At 33.2% G+C, this 19,077-nt stretch overlaps 1 protein-coding gene and 1 long non-coding RNA gene across 2 annotated transcripts; both read right to left on the reverse strand.

Moving 5' to 3' along the window:
* Window positions 1-5,320: 5,320 nt before the first annotated feature.
* On the reverse strand, window positions 5,321-6,658 carry LOC148613212 (uncharacterized). Its single transcript, XR_015923535.1, has 3 exons — window positions 6,565-6,658; window positions 6,045-6,122; window positions 5,321-5,417 (listed from the first exon to the last, which is right to left on the reverse strand). It is a non-coding gene; the product is annotated as an uncharacterized LOC148613212 (long non-coding RNA).
* A 2,813-nt stretch (window positions 6,659-9,471) lies between these two features.
* On the reverse strand, window positions 9,472-17,153 carry LOC148613213 (uncharacterized). Its single transcript, XM_088586105.1, has 5 exons — window positions 17,070-17,153; window positions 16,738-16,867; window positions 12,648-12,698; window positions 11,800-11,850; window positions 9,472-10,068 (listed from the first exon to the last, which is right to left on the reverse strand). The coding sequence occupies exons 2-5, from the start codon at window positions 16,856-16,858 to the stop codon at window positions 9,674-9,676; spliced, it is 618 nt and encodes a 205-aa protein (XP_088442231.1). The 5' UTR covers window positions 16,859-16,867; window positions 17,070-17,153; the 3' UTR covers window positions 9,472-9,673.
* Window positions 17,154-19,077: the final 1,924 nt, after the last annotated feature.

The following is a 19,077-nucleotide window of genomic DNA, read 5'->3' on the forward strand; positions in this document are numbered from 1 at the left end:
AGAACCTCGAAATTGAGAACTTCAAGGCTAAACCACCTGACTGTTCTTGATAAAACTCTCCATTCAAATATGGTCCTTCTTGTCACGTCGTTCCAGGAGATTTAACAATCATCGAAAACGAATCTTTGCGTAATATCCTTTCTAAAGGTCCCAAGTACCGTGAATCACGCCCAAAAATTATAACTTTAAAGTTCTTATGGATGCCGTCGAGGACTATACAAGAAAATGGATAAAACGAGAACAAAAAGACACTGATTCCCTGTCGGAGTTTTTAAAAGACGTGAGGTCTTTAATTTTGAAACGAATAAAAGTTTTAAGTAGGTCAATGTGTGCCAAAGCTACATCGGTTTTCAAAGACCCCGATGTAGCAAAATCATTGTCTTATATACATGAAAAATATGTTGCGCACTAGCAGACAAAGCCAAAAAAACAACATTATTTTTATCTGCAAAACGTTTTACATCCAATGTTTATTATCAGAGGTAGACGTAGAAAATAGCAGTGATAAGACCTGCTTTCCTACCACACTCTCCAAAGAAGAGATTGTGTGGAAAACCATAAATCTGTGTTGTCCTCTTTTGGTCTCTCTACCAAGGAGAATAATTGTGATTTACCGTCTATGTACTGGATTCCTAAACTCCACAAGAATTAATACAAACAACGTTTCATAGCTGGATCTGCAAAATGAAATGTACCACCAAACTATTCAAAACTTTTAACGTCTATACTCACAACTCTAAAAGAGGGTGTAAGTCCTATCACAATACATGTTACTCCCGTAGTGGTATTAATTCAATGTGGATCCTGAAAAATTCGAAGGATCTTTTGGAGACAATCAGTTCAAGACTATTATCTGAATATAATAGCATTAAAAGTATGAATTGTCAACACTGTATACTTCTATTCCCCATACTCATTTAAAATCACGACTTAAAGATATTATACATCGTTGTTTTTACTGAAAGGATGGTACACCTAGATACAAATATATAGTTCTTGGTAGAGATTCTTCATACTTTGTAAGAAATAATGCCAAATCATCTTCCAAATATACCAAGGAAAATGTTTACAAAATGCTGGAATGTTCAATCGACAATATGTTTGTCCAGAGTGGTGGACGTGTTTTTCAACAAACGGTCGGCATTCCAATGGGAACAAATTGTGCTCTTTTACTTACTGACCTTTTCCTTCACTCTTATGAGTCTGACTTTATAGCTGATCTGATCCGAAAGAAAGAATATTGTTTATCTAGATCCTTTAATCTTAATTTCCGCCATATAGGTGACGTATTATCTTTAAACAATCCTAATTTCGGAGATTTGATACATCGCATCTACTCCAAAGAACCTTTGATAAAGGATACTACAGTCAATGTGAATTCAGCCTCATATCTTGACCTACACTTAGACATCTATGGTAAAGGAAAACTACTGACTAAACTTTACGACAAACGTAATGACTTTTCATTCAAAATTGTCAACTCTTCTTGTCAAACTACGCAGACTTTTTGTATCGCGCTAGAACTCTAACAAATAGGCTTCTAGAACAGGGTTATGTTGCCACAAGATTAAAGTCATCACTACAGAAGTTTTATGGTCGTCATCATGAACTCGTGGATCGTTATGGTGTATCCATCTGCACCATGAAAACTGATTTATTCAACGGGACATAGTTTTCCTTTCCTCGTTTGTCTACCCCGACTTGACATTTTATGAGCAACTCGGCGGGTGTTTCTAGAAAAGCAGAGGACGCTTACACTACCGGTGCACCTGGTCCATGCTCCCAGGTTTTAGTGGAGTCCGAGTTGCTTATTTGCTTTTTTTACTTTATATGCATGATTTAGTTACTATATATTCTTTGTTGTGTATGTCTGTTTTCCATGTCTGGTCTTTGTCCCTGGATTACATTCTTTTGATTACCGCGGTAACCTTGGTTCCCTTGATTACTCCTTCAACTCATTCTGAATAGTTTCATTTGAACATTATAAGTCAGACTGTTAGCCAACAGGTGCAAATGTTCAATTTTCATAGTAAAAACAATCATACAAAATACATCATTTGAAATGTCCTTTATGATAAACATAATTATATTTTATTATGGTTATTAAAGTTCTTCAATTGTAACAATGTACATCAATAACATCAAATAAGTTATTACGATATGATAAAGATAAATCATTCAGTTTTATGAGCACGTCACATACGGTTCGCTAATTTTACAAACTTTTTATGCACAGTCCCTCAAAGTTTAGCCAGTTAGTCCTCTATGGTAGGCAGCGAATGCAGTGATACGGGAATGTAATTGAAATGCAAAAACACGATAAAGCGTTAATCTTTTTTGTCGCTACAATGTAAGCACGAGTTAGATACAAATCATTGAACATTGAAAGTACCGAAATGTACCACTAAACCCCTACAAAAATTGTTAACATTACTCACAGCTGTCAGAGGATCCCCAGTCCTACCATGACGACTGTTACTCCAGAAGTGGTTTAAATTCAATATGGATCCTAAAAATTTCGAAAGATCGTATGGAAACCCTCAATTCCAGATTATTATTAGAATACAATAGCATTAAAACCGATGATTTCTCAATTCTTTATACTTCTATTCCTAATACTCAGTTAAAATCCAGATTCAAAAACATTATTATACATCGTTTAAAAAAACCGTACCCCTAGATACAAAATGTAGTTTTTGAAAGAGATTTCTCATACTTTGTTAAAAAATAATAAAAAAAAACAATTCAAATCATCTTCGAAATATACGAAAGAATTTTTCGAAATGCCGGAACTTTTGATCCACATCTTATTTGTCCAGTGTGCTGGACGCGTATTTCAACAAACGGTCGGCACTCCAATGGGAAGAGCTTGTGCTCTTTCGTATTGCTGACCTATTCCTTTACTCTTATGAGGCCGATTTTATATCCAATGTTTATTATCAGAGGTAGACGTAGAAAATAATAGCAGTGATAAGCCCATACTGCTACCACACTCTCCAAAGAAGAGATTGTGGAAAACCATAAATCTGTGCTATCCTCTTTTGGTCTCTCTACCAAGGACGATGATTGTGATTTACCGTCTATGTACTGGATTCGTAAACTCCACCAGAATCCATACAAACAACGTTTCATAGCTGGATCTGCAATATGTACCACCAAACCTCTTTCAAAACTTTTAACTTCTATACTCACAACTGTCAAAGAGGGTGTACAGTCCTACCACAATACTTGTTACTCCCGTAGTGGTATTAATTCAATGTGGATCCTGACAAATTCGAACGAGCTTTTGAAGACAATCAGTTCAAGACTATTATCTGAATATAATAGCATTAAAACCTATGATTTGTCAACACTGTATACTTCTATTTCCCATACTCATTAAAAATCACGACTTAAAAACGGTACACATCGTTGTTTTTCCACCTAGATACAAATATATAGTTCTTAGTAGATATTCCTCATACTTTGTAAGAAATAATTCCAAATCATCTTCCAAATATACAGAGGAAGATGTTTACAAAATTCTGGAATTTTTAATCGACAACATAATCGTCCACTGTGGTGGATGTGTTTTTCAACAAACGGTCGACATTACAATGGGAACAAATTGTGCTTCTTTACTTGCTGACCTATTCCTTCACTCTTATGAGTCTGACTTTGTAGCTGATCTGATCCGAAAGAAAGAATATCGTTTGGCTAGATCCTTCAATTTCAGTTTCCGCTATATAGATGACGTATTATCTTTAATTAATCCCTATTTCGGAGATTTGATACATCGCATCTACGCAAAAGAAGTTGAGATAAAGGATACTACAGACACTGTGAATTCAGCCTCATATCTTGACCTACACTGAGAAATCGATGGTAAAGGAAAACTATTGACCAAACTTTACGACAAGCGTGATGACTTTTCATTCAGAATTGTCAACTTTTCTTTCACCTGTGGCAACATCCCTTCAGCACATGCGCATGGAGTGTTCATGTCACAACTCATACGTTATGCCAGAGCTTCTGGAACAGGGTTATGTTGCTACAAGATTGAAGTCATCACTACAGAAGTTCTATGGTCGTCATCATGATCTCGTGGATCGTTATGGTGTATCCATCTGCACCATGAACACTGATTTATTCAACGGGTCATAGTTTTCCTTTCCTCGTGTGTCTACCCCGGACTTGACTTTTAATGACCAACTCGGCGGGTGTTTCTAGAAAAGCAGAGGACGCTTACCCTACCGATGTACCTGGTCCATGCTCCCAGTTTTTAGTGTAGTCCGAGTTGCTCATTTACTTTTGTTACTTTGTATGTAGGATTTTAGTTAATATATGTTTTTTGTTGTGTATGTCTGTTTTCCATGTCTGGTCTTTGTTCCTGGATTACATTTATTTTATTACCGCTGTATCTTTGATTACTCTTATAGTTGATCTATGCTTTGTAGCTGCATGATTGATGCTGAATCACCATCATAATGACACAGACTGGCCGTGGTACTGTGTCGTTTTACAACCACAAAACATTTAAATTTGTTTGTATATGTTAACATCTTAAACATAAATCGGTCATAATGCACAATGCGCGCTCCATAATATATAATGTCAAAAATGACTTTATGTGAGTTGTGTTCTTTATCCAAATAAGCTATAAATTTTATCATGTAATAACCGAATGTATTGTCATTTATTTTTAGGAAAATTCAGGCACGTGTATTTTAATTTTGGTCTCCGGATATTAATCAAATAAACCAAATGTAATCCAAGGACAAATATCAGAAAAAAAACGTCACTTCAAACTTGAAATACTATTTGAAATACTTTCAAATAAAAATTTAAAAGAAAAAACAAAAGGAAATGAGCAACTATAATCTTCGACCCGATGACAAAGGGAATAAAATGTGTTTGATTAGATACACATCCCTAGAATGAAATACATTCCAAGCTAGCAAAAAAAAAACGTAATAAAAACATTTCCTTAAAAAATACTGAAAACATAAAATTGTATGGTTGCAGAAATGTTATAATAACGTTTTTAATAACCATTCACTATAATGTTATAATGTTTTTCAGTAACATTTTTTCAAACATTATCAAAACAAATTTCAGAGACAGTTGTAAAACGTTTTGATAACATATTATCATATCATTTTTTCAAAATATGTGTTTAACTGTTTTCAAATGTACAGTTGATAATTGTTCAAACCTTTTTTAACTGTTTTGAAACTGTAATTATAAATAATTTTAATGGGTATTGAGACAATCTAAATTAGGAATATTTTAATGCAAAAATCGCATACAACAGGTTTAATACGGATAGAGTTCTCTATATGTTATAGATATAGCAACAAACGACATTTCAAAGTTTTGTCAGTTCACTTATTCATCTGCAGGTATCCTAAGCACCGTCAATTTCCGTTCTTTGGTTTCTTAAAAAAAACATGTACAGGATTAATGGTATAGGCATGATATACACACCTACAGTAGTAACAATTAAAATTCTGAGGAAAAAAAGTATACATACTATCAATAATATATTACTTGATTTTTTTGCAACACATGTATCAATCATGGTAGTATTATTGTCTGCTAGATTAAAACATGCTGTTTTGTATCAAGATATTATTTGCACTTTGAAAAACCATGGATTGAGTTTATAAGCTCAAATGGTGGTGAGCAGAGCTATGTACACCTATAAAATGTGTGTCCTCTTCAAACTGGGATTGGATATCCATTGAACCAAACTTCATACACTTGTTCTATAATAAAGAAACTATTGAAGTTCAGCAAAATAAGTGGATACAAGAGGAGCCCAGATCATATTTGAAAAAAAAATAATTCGATTTTATAAAAAAATTAATGATTCCACCAATAGTGAGCCAACTCAAAGGCAATATTTCCCCTCTTTTTCGGAGTTTCTGGATCCGCTATTGATTTATGTAAAACAGCTATTGTATATTGCGGTCAAATGAATGAAGAGACAAACGAAAAGACTTAAAATCGCCATGATCACTTGTCCAGGTCTAATCAGATTGTCATCACTATGTAAAACTCACCTTGAAAAATAATTAATCATCTTGGTTTATTGGGAGCATTAAATCATTAGCAAGAGCTTCTTTTGTAATCCTTACTCCCTGCAAAAGAGAGACATCATGTGTACTTCTTATAAAGAATTAAATCGAAAATGACAAGCATATAAACAAAACATGAACTTTATTAGCTCTATCCAAACCCCTGGAGAGGATTAAAAACTACAATTAATAAAAAAACGAACATGAATATGCACAAATCATAATATTCAAAACTAACAGAACATATTAAATATCATGAATCCAATTTTGACAATATGTGCAGTGTAAATATTTCAAAAAGTAGTACAGAAGTAATGTTATAAAACTAACTTGCAAAGTATCAAAATAAATGATCTGGTCAGATTCAATGCAAAATATCAGCTTAAGTATACATAAAGATATTGTGACCTATTTACAAAAACTTCGGCAATTTAAACATAACAAACAAATAATTCACTGAGACTTTCATCTATCATAAGAAAATTATCTAAAGTTAAAAACTTACTACGAGCGTGGTCAACACCTTATTGTTTGATATACATTTTTACATGTTCGTCGTGTTACACTTCGTCATTGTGTTCCAAACATGCAATTGAATCAATATAACACAAAATCGGAAACGGAGAAATACGCAAATATTCCGGAGCAGTAAAAATTAAAACAAAATCAGAAATCATCTGAGTGTTAGTCTTCTCAGCTTGATGTGGTCTAGTTATTGTGGTCCATGGATTGGGAGGGACCACCGTGTACCCCACTCATCAACTTCATGGTGATTGTTAGGTACCTTTATACCTCCGATTACCGAATTAATTTGTCGCCAAAGGATATTTTCGAATTCTTTTTCAGTATAAGTTTATATTTGTACCCCACTGAGTCAAAAAGACAAGAGTTTTGTGACTCAATTGTTTGATTGAGCGTCTTGGCCTTTCTGGGATATTATGTGTGAACAAAAAAACAAAAAAATAAAGTAACATCGTATAGCCCAATGTCTCAGGTTTAGAATTAAACCAAGACAAATGCGTTAACACCCCTACCTCGCCGAAAATTGCTATAATTGAAATATTTTTAGTGTCAAAATCCCTAGAGTATTTATACTTCAGTGAAAATAGCTTATTTTGTATTTTCTGTTTAGTATTGTCACAATTTATACTTCTGGGTATTTTTACGAATTTTGGCATTTTTCGTAGTCCTACCCCTAGAAAAACTGGTCGTAGTATCAGTATAACAGAATTCTCATTTACAGCATACTGACATTGTAGAACTAATATTTTAGGCATTCATAATTAAGACAATGATGTACCTAACATATCTGATCAATTCAGGAGCTAAGATTTTTTGGGGGGGAGTGACATTACTATAAGATCGGAAAAAAAGGGATTTTCAAAATTTTAGAATATTCTATTATATCAACCGATATTTTCTTTTTTTAAGAAAACCGTAGTTTAAACAAGTTTTCTGTGATATGGTTCATTAATATATCATAGCTTCAAGATGGACTAAAGTAATAAATATTTGAACTTTTCCAAGTCAAGTTAGGTGGAAATTGCCACCCGCACCTTTGATGAAAAATGCCTCAACACAAACTAAAATGTTAATTTTTGGCATATTACGATATATAATAGGCATGTTGAATAGCATTGTTTGAATTATCGATGTATTCAACATGTCTTTTCATTTCATGCGCGTATTTTTCAGCTTTAACGTGACAATAATGAGCCTTTCACAAAAAAAGGCATTTCCGGAATTTCATATTTTTCTTCAATTTCGCCTATAATTGGCAATTTCTTTCAAATACCGTACTTCAAGCAAACTTTTGTATATTCAAATACAATTAAATAGTGTCTTAGCATTCTAACTAGCCCAAGTAATAAAATACTTCGGACTTGATTTTTTATGAGCAAATCGGCAGGTGTTTCTAGAAAAGCAGAGGACGCTTACCCTACCGGTGCACATGGTCTATGCTCCCAGTTTTAAGTGAAGTCCGAGTTGCTCATTTGCTTTTCTTACTTTGTGTGTATAATTGTAGTTACTTTATGTTCATTGTTGTGTATGTCTGTTTTCCATGTCTGGTCTTTGTCCCTAGATAACTTTATTTTGATAACTGCTGTAACCTCGGTTCCCTTGATTACTCTAAAACTTGTCCATGTCCATATAGGTAGAAAATTGCCACCCCCACCCAAGAAAAGAATACCTAAATATGAACCAAAATGTTTTTGAGGGATTATGAGACAGCAGACTTTAAAGAAGAGAAATAAAAAGAACCAAAACTCGAACGAAAATCAAATTTTTCAAACAAGGAGTAGTAAACTAGACAGAGAAAACAACACAATAAAGAACAGGAAATAACCAAAACAACACGTACATAGGTACAAAAGTAAATGATCATATCGGATTCCACTAAAACTGGAAGTATGAAACTGGGGCACTGGTAAGGATATGCTTTTGTTAAAAGCGCCGTCGAAATGTTCATAAAATATAACGTCCTGGGTAGGCGAAAGCAAAATTGAAAACTTTGACACAAATCGTTTTTCATTGCGTATAAATGTATAATGTATAAACTATTTTAATCCACGAGTTCATAATACCGACCATAAATATTATGTTGTGGTTATTTTAATCTTATAGCAAAATAAACATGTTCAAGAGAGAAAAGTCTATCACATTTCAATCACTTCGCGTTTTTTGTTGTTCCGTTGACAAACATTGCTACCGTTACTGAAAATAGACCATACAGTAAAGCACACGTTTTTAATATGGAAATTTTCTGAAAGTGTTGGTTCGAGACACATTCTGACTTGAAGTGCTCAAGATGATGTAATATATCTACTGAGATATACTTTCGTGAAAAACTGTTGACCCAAAATAGAAGATAATGCATTCTGACGATTTTGTTATTGTTAAATTCGCGTAATAAGAAACTTTGGTTTCCATGTATGCAATTCAGTTGTCAAGAGATATGCTAGAGTAATCAAGGGAACCGATATTCTAGCGAAAATGTTGTGATTTGGCTATGCCCCTAGATTACATTGTAACAGGGGCCAAGGTTCTAATCCCCATCGATTGTCTTTTTCCCTTATATATAGGTAAATATGAACGATCGTGATTCAGCTTCAGAGTCTATGTTTTGATCTAGAAATTTGTAAGTTTTATGCCGACTAAAGTTATAGGTTATCCGAGATATTCAATGTAAATTTTACCATTATTTTGTGATGTTGAACATAATTACAGTTTGATTTAATTGTTCTAATATATGCGTAGATTATAATCTCACTTAAAAGAGAAGGATATACCTACTTTAGCCCTGTTCGATTCGATGTGGAATGACATCTTTCAAATTCTCAAACTGAAAAGAATTTTGACGAGCACGACGGTCTGAATTGAGCTACTAATGGTGAATCAACTTTAATAGTGAGAAAAAGAATCGAACACCACAATAATTTGCAAAACTATGATTAGGCAGTTTCTCGCTTGAATGCTTGAAATCAAACCATTGATGTTGTAATAGTTTTGATATGATACATCGCCAGTTGATCTTTATTGTGTAGCATTGTTAGTTGATTGGGACAAAGATAAAACAAAGTATTTTTCATAATTCATGTTTAAATACAATGTTTTTATTTTCCAATATAGACACCAGACATATGTGACAAATGGCTGCCTGTAATTGATGTTGGACACTTCATACACGCAACTGAAATCTGGTGATTCCTTCTTAGTCTAATAACCGGGCTAACCGTGCTTGAAACTCTGTACATCTTTGGAACATACACATATGTATGTTTGTCACCATTGTGGAATAATGCTAAATCGACGTTGTTTGTCGTCCATGCTGTTACAGTCAATGAGAATTGATACAATCCGTCACGCGGTGCTCTAAATATACCTGTACTTGTATCATATCCAGATCCTTTGTTTAAGATAATGGTATCAAATTTAAGCAAATCATCACTACTAGATAGTGTCACCGATGATTTGCTTAATGCCACGGAAAAAGCGGGGAGCGATTCGTCTGAAAAAAATATTTAAAAAGGATAAATACTAATTCATGATGGATGGAAATTTCCTGGGTTTTTACGGAAATGTTGGTATAGAACTGTCCCGAGCAATCCTTGAAAACGTTCTTGATACTTTTGAAGAAAAACTGTGTTTTCATAGGAGATATGAGTGTCTGTCGGATGATTATTTTTGTTTTTGTTTTTGTTTTTTTTTCACAATCCCAAATTTATGAATAAATATTTTTCTGTCTATAAATCGGACATAATGTGTATGAGGTGTAGGCCATGAATGAAAAAGAAACATATTTTATCGCATTAACCAAATATTCATAACTGAATAACTCCAGAAATAACCATCAAAATAATAGAAGATATTGATATGTCAAATTTAGTTAAAAGATTTCCCGCACCATTTCCTAATAAAAGCAATTAAAATTTATCCACCTCATAGATGCTTCAGGGTATATATAAATGCCTGTCAGTTGTTTCCTAGATGCATTGAAGATATACGCGGCAAAAGAAAACCAAATTGCGAATTCTGATGTGCGTTCCATTGCCAAATCTTTCTTAAATGATACTTAATATGTCGTCGACGTGTAAAAGCGTTAACAGTAACATATGTTTAATTATGTGTGATACACAATAAGACCCGAAAAAGGACATGTACTTGTAACCGTTTCAATATGATCATAATTTTGTTACATGTTATTTTATTTCATAAGCACCATTGCTTTCATTGTGTCGACCATTGTTAAGGTTATTTTCATTTTTCAAATGTGATGTAATTCAATACACGCCAATAAATTTAAGTAAGGCAATAATTGTGGCAGTGCCTATATGAATAACTAAAATGGTGTTTCATCATTCATGAAATATAATTTTTAAGCCCAATATTAATTTAAGGCGCATTTAAATGATACCGACTTATTATGAAAGCGTCAAGTGGTTACTTCGTGGGTACACCACATGCATATTTGTAATATTATGTTGCGTATTTACATTTTCCTTTTTTTTTATTTATTTTCATTTTATTAATATAATTACCACAACTTTGAATGCTTCTTTAGCATTTTGAGTCCTTTTGCAAATAACATCACAGTGCCAAGTGTGAAAGCTTAAGCATGTATCCAAGCATAATACCAGGTAAAAATTTTATTTTAATGAAAAATTTCTTTTTTTCAGCCAATCATCGATTTTCTTAGTTAATGTTTGTATTCATCAACTGATAAATATGATAAACAAAAAATGGTTTTCAACCTTTAATGAAGATGAAATTAAAGGTATTTCGACTAACATAGCCGTCAAAAGTATAAGCCATGTCACTGGTTCCCTTGCGCAGACCTGTTTGTTTCAATCAGTTGTTAAAAATAGATGTGCGGAATTAAGTACCATGCTGTGGTATATATCCCAAGATGCCCCTTATATGAATAAAAACAAAATCGATGATTTTTTCCCTTCTGCCTAAATTTGCGGCTAGAAGGAAATTGGTAAATGGCGCCGACTAATTAGATATTTATTTGAACAAAACTGTACCAAATTTGAAAAGTGTAATACATTTCAGAAGTTATAGGGATAATTCGATCATCTGTACAAGTTTTAATCAATTTCGAATTAGTACACCTCCATATAATATTTCGCTTCATTTTTTAAATAATATTGATTTCTTCAGTGTTATGAAATATCAAAAAGACACGTTAAGTTATTTAGTTTCACGATTCATTTGTCGTTACAAAAAATTTACTTACGTTTTAACTTCTCCACTTTTTCCTTTAGTGTTTTAACTTCCGACTTCAAATCTACACAAAAGCTTGGCGTTAGATTAAGATGTAGTGAAAATTACAAATTGTAAATCATTCTGAAATGAGGAGATATAACGTCATACCTGAACCGATCGATGTAACTATAACTACGATAGGTCATCGACCCCTCAAATAGTTACGCGGATTGGTTAAGGTAGTGTCTTCTCATATTAGTTTTCACTAATGTAGCAAACAAACAATGTACAGTTATTAAATGGTTTAAGCTTCCCTTTTATACCACACACCATCCTGTTTATCCCAAATCCTCGCCCCCTTCTCCGAATAAAGTTAATTCCATATACATACTGTTTATTCAATCGGAACCATTACGTGAATTACATGATTTATATGATAATTTATTTGGCAAGAAAGACAGTCACAGGTATAACACATATTTAGATTAAAATACAACGTTTTCCGTATATGAATTAAAGATGATTGTTGAAATCCAAATTGTTTACCCCAAATAGTTTACCACATCTCGTCTACCCAATATTGCACCCTACTCTGAACAGACTTTTAGTATATTAACAAAATAAAACACGATAAATTGAACATAACATGAAAGATTCGTACCATATGCGATATAAATCCTCATGGCTCTTTTGGCGATATTGAAGTCTCAGGTTGATAGCACACGTCTTCCATGTACAGATTTATGTTACCTATATTGAGTAAAACACGATTTTTTCTAGATATTACGACTGCTTCATCTTCAATGATCTTCAAAGAAACATTGAGTAATGGTCTTGAATTGTAGATTGACCAAATGAATAATTTTACATATTACTTACCAAATATCTGTTTCATGTTGTCCTCAAGAGCTTTGATATCAGATATCAAATCTGCAAAAAATAATGCTTTCCTGCATCACCATACATCTCAAAATCTAGATTAAAATTATGAGGAAAAAAAACGCCAAACGAAAGCTAGACTGATGTCACAGGGGTACGACATCCAGTTACGAGGAGGGGACATCTAAAATTGCCATGCAAAAGTTGACAGGTCTAACATATTTGGGAATGTTTAACCTATATATATATCTATAAAAGTCAAGTCCGGGGTAGACAAATTAGGAAAGGTAAACTATGACCCGTTGAATAAATCAGTTTTCATGGTGCTGATGGATACATCATAACGATCCACGAGTTCATGATGACGACCATAGAACTTCTGTAGTGATGATATCAATCTTGTAGAAACATAACCCTGCTCCAGAAGCCTATTTGTTAGAGTGCTAGCGCGATACAAAAAGTCTGTGTAGTTTCGGCAAGCTCTGGCATAACGTATGAGTTGTGATATAAACATTCCATACGCAGGAGCCGAAGGATGTTGCCACAGATGAAAGAAAAGTTGTTAATTCTGAATGAAAAGTCATCACGTTTGTCGTAAAGTTTGGTCAATAGTTTTCCTTTACCATCGATTTCTAATTGTAGATCAAGATATGAGGCTGACTTCACAGTGTCTGTAGTATCCTTTATCTCAAGTTCTTTTGGGTAGATGGAATGTATCAAATTAGGATTGTTTAAAGATAATACGTCATCTATATAGCGGAAACTGAGATTATAGGATCTAGCTAAACGATATTCATAAGATTGAAGAAATAGGTCAGCAAGTAAAAGAGCACAATTTGTTCCCATTGGAATGCCGACCGTTTGTTGTAAAACACGTCCACCACACTGGACAAATATGTTGTCGATTAAAAATTCCAGCATTTTGTAAATATCTTCCTCTGTATATTTGGAAGATGAATTGGAATTATTTCTTATAAAGTATGAGGAATCTCTACCAAGAACTATATATTTGTATCTACGTGTACCATCTTTTTTGGAAAAACAACGATGTATAATGTTTTTAAGTCGTGATTTTAACTGAGTATGGGGAATAGAAGTATACAGTGTTGAAAAATCATAGGTTTTAATGCTATTATATTCAGATAATAGTCTTGAATTGATTGTCTCCAAAAGATCTTTCGAATTTTTCAGAATCCACATTGAATTAATACCAATACGGGAGTAACAAGTGTTGTGGTAGGACTACAGACCCTCTTAGACAGTTGTGAGTATAGAAGTTAAAAGTTTTAAAAGAGGTTTAGTGGTACATTTTGCAGATCCAGCTATGAAACGTTGTTTGTATGGATTCTTGTGAAGTTTAGGAATCCAGTACATAGACGGTAAATTACAATCATCGTCCTTGGTAGAGAGACCAAAAGAGGATAGCACAGATTTATGGTTTTCCACAATCTCTTCTTTGAAGAGAGTGGTAGCAGTATAGGTCTTATCACTGCTATTATTTTCTACGTCTACCTCTGCTAATAAACATTGGAAATAAAACGTTTTGCAGACAAAAACAATGTTGTTTTTTGGCTTTGTCTGCTGGTACGACAACATATTTGTCATGTATAGTAGACAATGTTTTTGCTACATCGGGATCTTTGAAAACTGATGTAGCCTTGGCACTCATTGGCTACTTTAAACTTTCATTCGTTTCAAAATTAAAGTCGTCACGGCTTTTAACCACTCTGACAGAGAATCAATGTCTTCTTGTTCCCGTTTTATTCATTTTCTTGCATAGAAAGGATATTACGAGATTCGTTTTCGATAATGGTTAATCCTGTAACGACGTGACCAGAAGGACCATATTTGAATGGTGAAGTTTTGCAAGAAAAGTAAGGTGGTTTAGCCTTGAAGTCCTCAATCTCGAGGTTCTGCAATAGCCTTTTATAATTGAAAATTTTGGATGCAATGGGTGAAGTATAGGAATATGAAATAATTGGTATGGATTTGTCTTTGAAGTATGGGGGAATTTCGTTTGTAATGTTTTTGTGATGGAGGATGTTAGCCAAATTAATTGCATCTATACCTTTGTTGACAAACGGTAGTGGACAAAATGATCGTTTTTCTTCATCTTGACTTTTCACACAAACTGGTTTAAAGAGTCTGTGGAAACCAATATCCAAAATGATGGCAACAAGTCTGTATACTGATGAGGTGGGGTCAGAAACAGGAGTGTCAAGACTTGTTTTGTAAAGGGAGTGTAGTAGAGTGAGAGGTATAGAATAAAGTTTGTTCTAATATGATGAAGTCCACGAGGTTTTTGTATGAAAAAAGGGAGACCATCTATGTAATTAGGTGACATATAGTGGCGATGGCCATGACTCCTGTCTCGTCTTGGATTTTTGTCAAATAAATTCATCACATTCATGCTATTTTTATATCGGCTTGCATGGAGAGGACTGAAAAAAATCCCAACGATGTTAGAACTGTCAAATTTTCGATGCAAATTTTTGGTCGTTCCCTCCGCGGGACTCGAACTCGTACCTCTGTGACATCTATGGCAACACTGCCTGCACAAAGTCCAGCGCCATAGATCACTCGGCCAGCTAGGTTTTAAAAATATAGCTTTCGCTGGCCGGGCCATTCCTCCTCGTATGATTAATCTAGGGCTGTAACTTAGTACACGATGCATGGTAGTATGGGACAGCTCATTTTAGATGTTATTATGTAGGAGAGATGATCAAATTAATGATGCGTGTCACAACAAATCAATATTATACTAACGTCTCAGAATGTGACGACTCTATTCGCTACACTGCTCCATCGGATCAAATTGATACAGGGAAGATATATACATATATGAGTATATATGGATAGTTGTACATAAATAGGCGTCCAGGTACAAATAATCACCCTTAAAAATTCATAGGATATTTAAACATTCCAAATTTTGATTTTGAAAAAAAATGTCATTTGTACACAAAATGGTTGCAAAGCAACAAAGAGCAAGCACATCCATCCATTAAAAACAACAAATACGACCAAAAAGTAAACAAAAAGGAACAGAACAAAAAAAAACAAACACAAAAACAAAAATGAAAAAAATAAACGATGCATGCTCTAAATTATACGCTTGATATATTAATAGAAGAGTATTTCACTGCTGGTGGATCTGAGGTCCCCGAGGGTATTCACCAACCCAGTAGTCAGATCTGTCTGGCCCCGAATAATATCATGTTTTATCTACCCTATTTATGAAATCTTGCTGTATTCCAAATTTTAAAATACGTCAAACACCGAGGCTTCATTCCTTGCATTGCATATAGTAGAACCTCTCGGTGATGGATTTGGCTTCCTCTTTCGATTGGTTTGGTTATGAGTACTTCTTGTATACAACTAATATTTTGACTATGATCTTCTTACATATTTGATTTTAATGCTGCTGATGAGAGGTTACTAGTTGAAACACGTGTACAGCATATCGAAATTTTCGATATATAAAACTGGTATTTTTTGTATTAAAAGTCTTATGTTACTCGTATGTCTCAAATCTTAATAAACATAAAGCAAAAAGCTACAATTTATGTTATGAAATAAAGCATTATGACAAGTTTTTTTTTCTTTATATATTCAAAAAAGGAAGTCTCACGGTTTCGTTAAAGAATATCCTGAATAATTTGACATAAAATGATTTACATTGTAATTGATAACGTACTCTATCCGTACTAAGAACAGTCATCGAAAAAAAACATGAAATTACGTCATATGTATGGGTTTAATAAAAGAAAGTACATTGAAAACTACCTAAACCGAACTCGAACTAAGGGTTGAAATGTCTTGATTTTCATTACTTGTAGATTCAAAACCATTTATATTGCAAGTACATGTCGAATAGCTCATGTGAGATTTCTAAGAATAAAAAAAATATGCCACAGCAATTGTAATGTTTATTCATTACTCAAATTGTTGTTTTTTTTTAAAGATAGAAATGAACGAAATACAGAATAAAAGACAAGCAGTCAAACAAACAAGAAAACCATAAATGACATAAGAAAACGAATCAAATATATGATTTGTTTTCATTCATATCCAAATTTAATGTATTTACCGATTCGTACTGTTTCCTTTAGGGATTTATAATCAGGAAACAATTCCAGAATCATTTGCTTTCTTAGTATTGACATCCCATTACTGACCAACATAATAACTAGCATTGTAATGAACTTCATTGTCTTTGCCTAAAAATTAAGTCAACACCAGTCATGATTTAATGACTACATAAAAGCAACACATAACTAATAATGAATACTTAATGCAACTCATTATACATATATATTTGACATTATATTCTATCTGGCATAAACATAGCTGCAAATTTCATTTGAAACAAAACAAAGACAAATTCATCGGTAAAGGATTAAACAAACGAAATGTACTCACGTTTTTCTTGTCTGTTTAGCTACCTGTTAGCTTCTCTGTTAAGTTTAATTTTAAAAAAAGAAAGATATTACATATATATGTTTGATATGAGATAAATCTACAACAAAACTATTTTTGATTAATTATTGTGATATCAATAACGATATAATTTTAGCACCACAGCACAGATGGCTCGCCAATTTACTGTTAATCGTTTCTTAAATTTTGTCTTGTTAGTCATCAAAATGCTGCGGTTGTTGGTGTTTTCTTTTCATGACAATGATGCAATTCATAACATATCAAATGCTATTTTATTTCATTGTGTCAGCATTAGACCATGTGGAGACTGTTAAATGTCAAATACTAAATGTTACGGTTACAAAAAATGTTATAATCATTATATACAGCTGATTACTAAAATTAATTACGATAAATACTTTTCAAACGATTTGAATAAGTACTGCTATAAAGTCTTTTACTAGATAGTCATAGACAAAAGACAGGGAATAAGAATAGAATGGTAATCAACAGAATAATAAAGACTAGAAAAGACGCATTTTTAAAAAAAATATAAAACAACTAAGTTTACATGTACAAATAACCAAAGGAAATTGAGCTACCTGACTTCAGTCAAATCTGGAGCATTCAATTGAATTTAATTTTGTTGCAACAAAACCCTGTTCAAAAACCTTATTGTAAGAATGTTTGAAAGAATGTTCGGATAGTCCCGGCAACCTCTGGCTAAATATGCTAACCACATACAAACTCCACAAGAGGACACTGTCAAAATATATATAGACGTCTCTTCTTACAGAACTATTTCACATCATGTTCGTTTACAAAGCTTGATATAAATGAGTGACTCTGTCGAAATGTTTTTAAGCATTGAATATTGAGCGTTGGTTGAATAAATTCAGTATGAAAAAAACACTATTGTCATGTAACATTCATGCGTAGACGAAGGTATCTGATATGTCTATATGTAACGTCATAGCTTAAAATTCAACCTAGAGCATTGTATGATGATTTATCAGCTCAGATACTTATATTAAAGGCATAAAACAAAAGGTAAAGTACATCTATGGGTATAATTAGCTCCCTTATTTTCATGAAAATTGTTGTTTGAGTCCAAGCAATTTCTTACCTGTTGAATATAAGTGGAAAACCTTAACTTTATTTTCCCATATTTATAACCCATCTGTAGCTTTTTTTTATTTTACAAAATCAGGAAAATTACCTATTCCAAATGAAATACAAATATCTGCGCCAACTTGTCAATAGTTCACAAAATCTATCTAAAATCAGCTAGGAGGCCAAAACACTCCTAAGTGTATATCGTCCTTTGCCTTTAAAGTCTGTTGTATGTGGTCACTGCATTCATGTGTCCTGTTAACGTTTACCATTCAAATACAGTTTACAATAAAAGTTAATAAACTACAATAATCCAATTAACTAACGCCTTGCATTCATTCATATCAGATGTAAATAAACGTTTACAGTTATGTAAAATTATATCGGAAACTGATTTTTTGTTGTACAGATGTCAATCTTCCTAGAAATAAATAACTGATTATAAATTGCTTAATATGTTTTATATACTAATTAAAAATTGAAGCGGTACAAATTAAGAATTGTCACTATTTATTTATTTATTTAATTTTGGGGGGATATAAAGATTTTTTTTTTACAGTTTATGTCTATAAAGTACACCAACAAACCGGTTCTCGTGGTGCAGATGGCTACACGAGTTCATGATTAGGGCAATGCCATTTCTGTAATTCTGACTTAAATTTTCTAGCAAAATAACCCTGTTCCAAATGCCGCAATGTACACAGTCTAGCACAATATAAGAAGTATGTATAGTCTGTTAGGTAGTCTGATATGTTTGATTTGGTTGATTGCAAGCAAAGGGAGATGAAAGTTTTGTTTCCGCAGTACAGATCTTAGTACAGAAATGACTATCGTCACATTTAATCAATAGTATGTAGACAAAAACAGCATTGTTTGTTCGGTGAGTTCTTCAACGTCA

This window comes from Perna viridis, chromosome 6, assembly GCF_037379345.1.
Source record: "Perna viridis isolate PV_CMFRI_1.1 ecotype Kerala chromosome 6, ASM3737934v1, whole genome shotgun sequence".
NCBI lineage: Eukaryota > Metazoa > Mollusca > Bivalvia > Mytilida > Mytilidae > Perna > Perna viridis.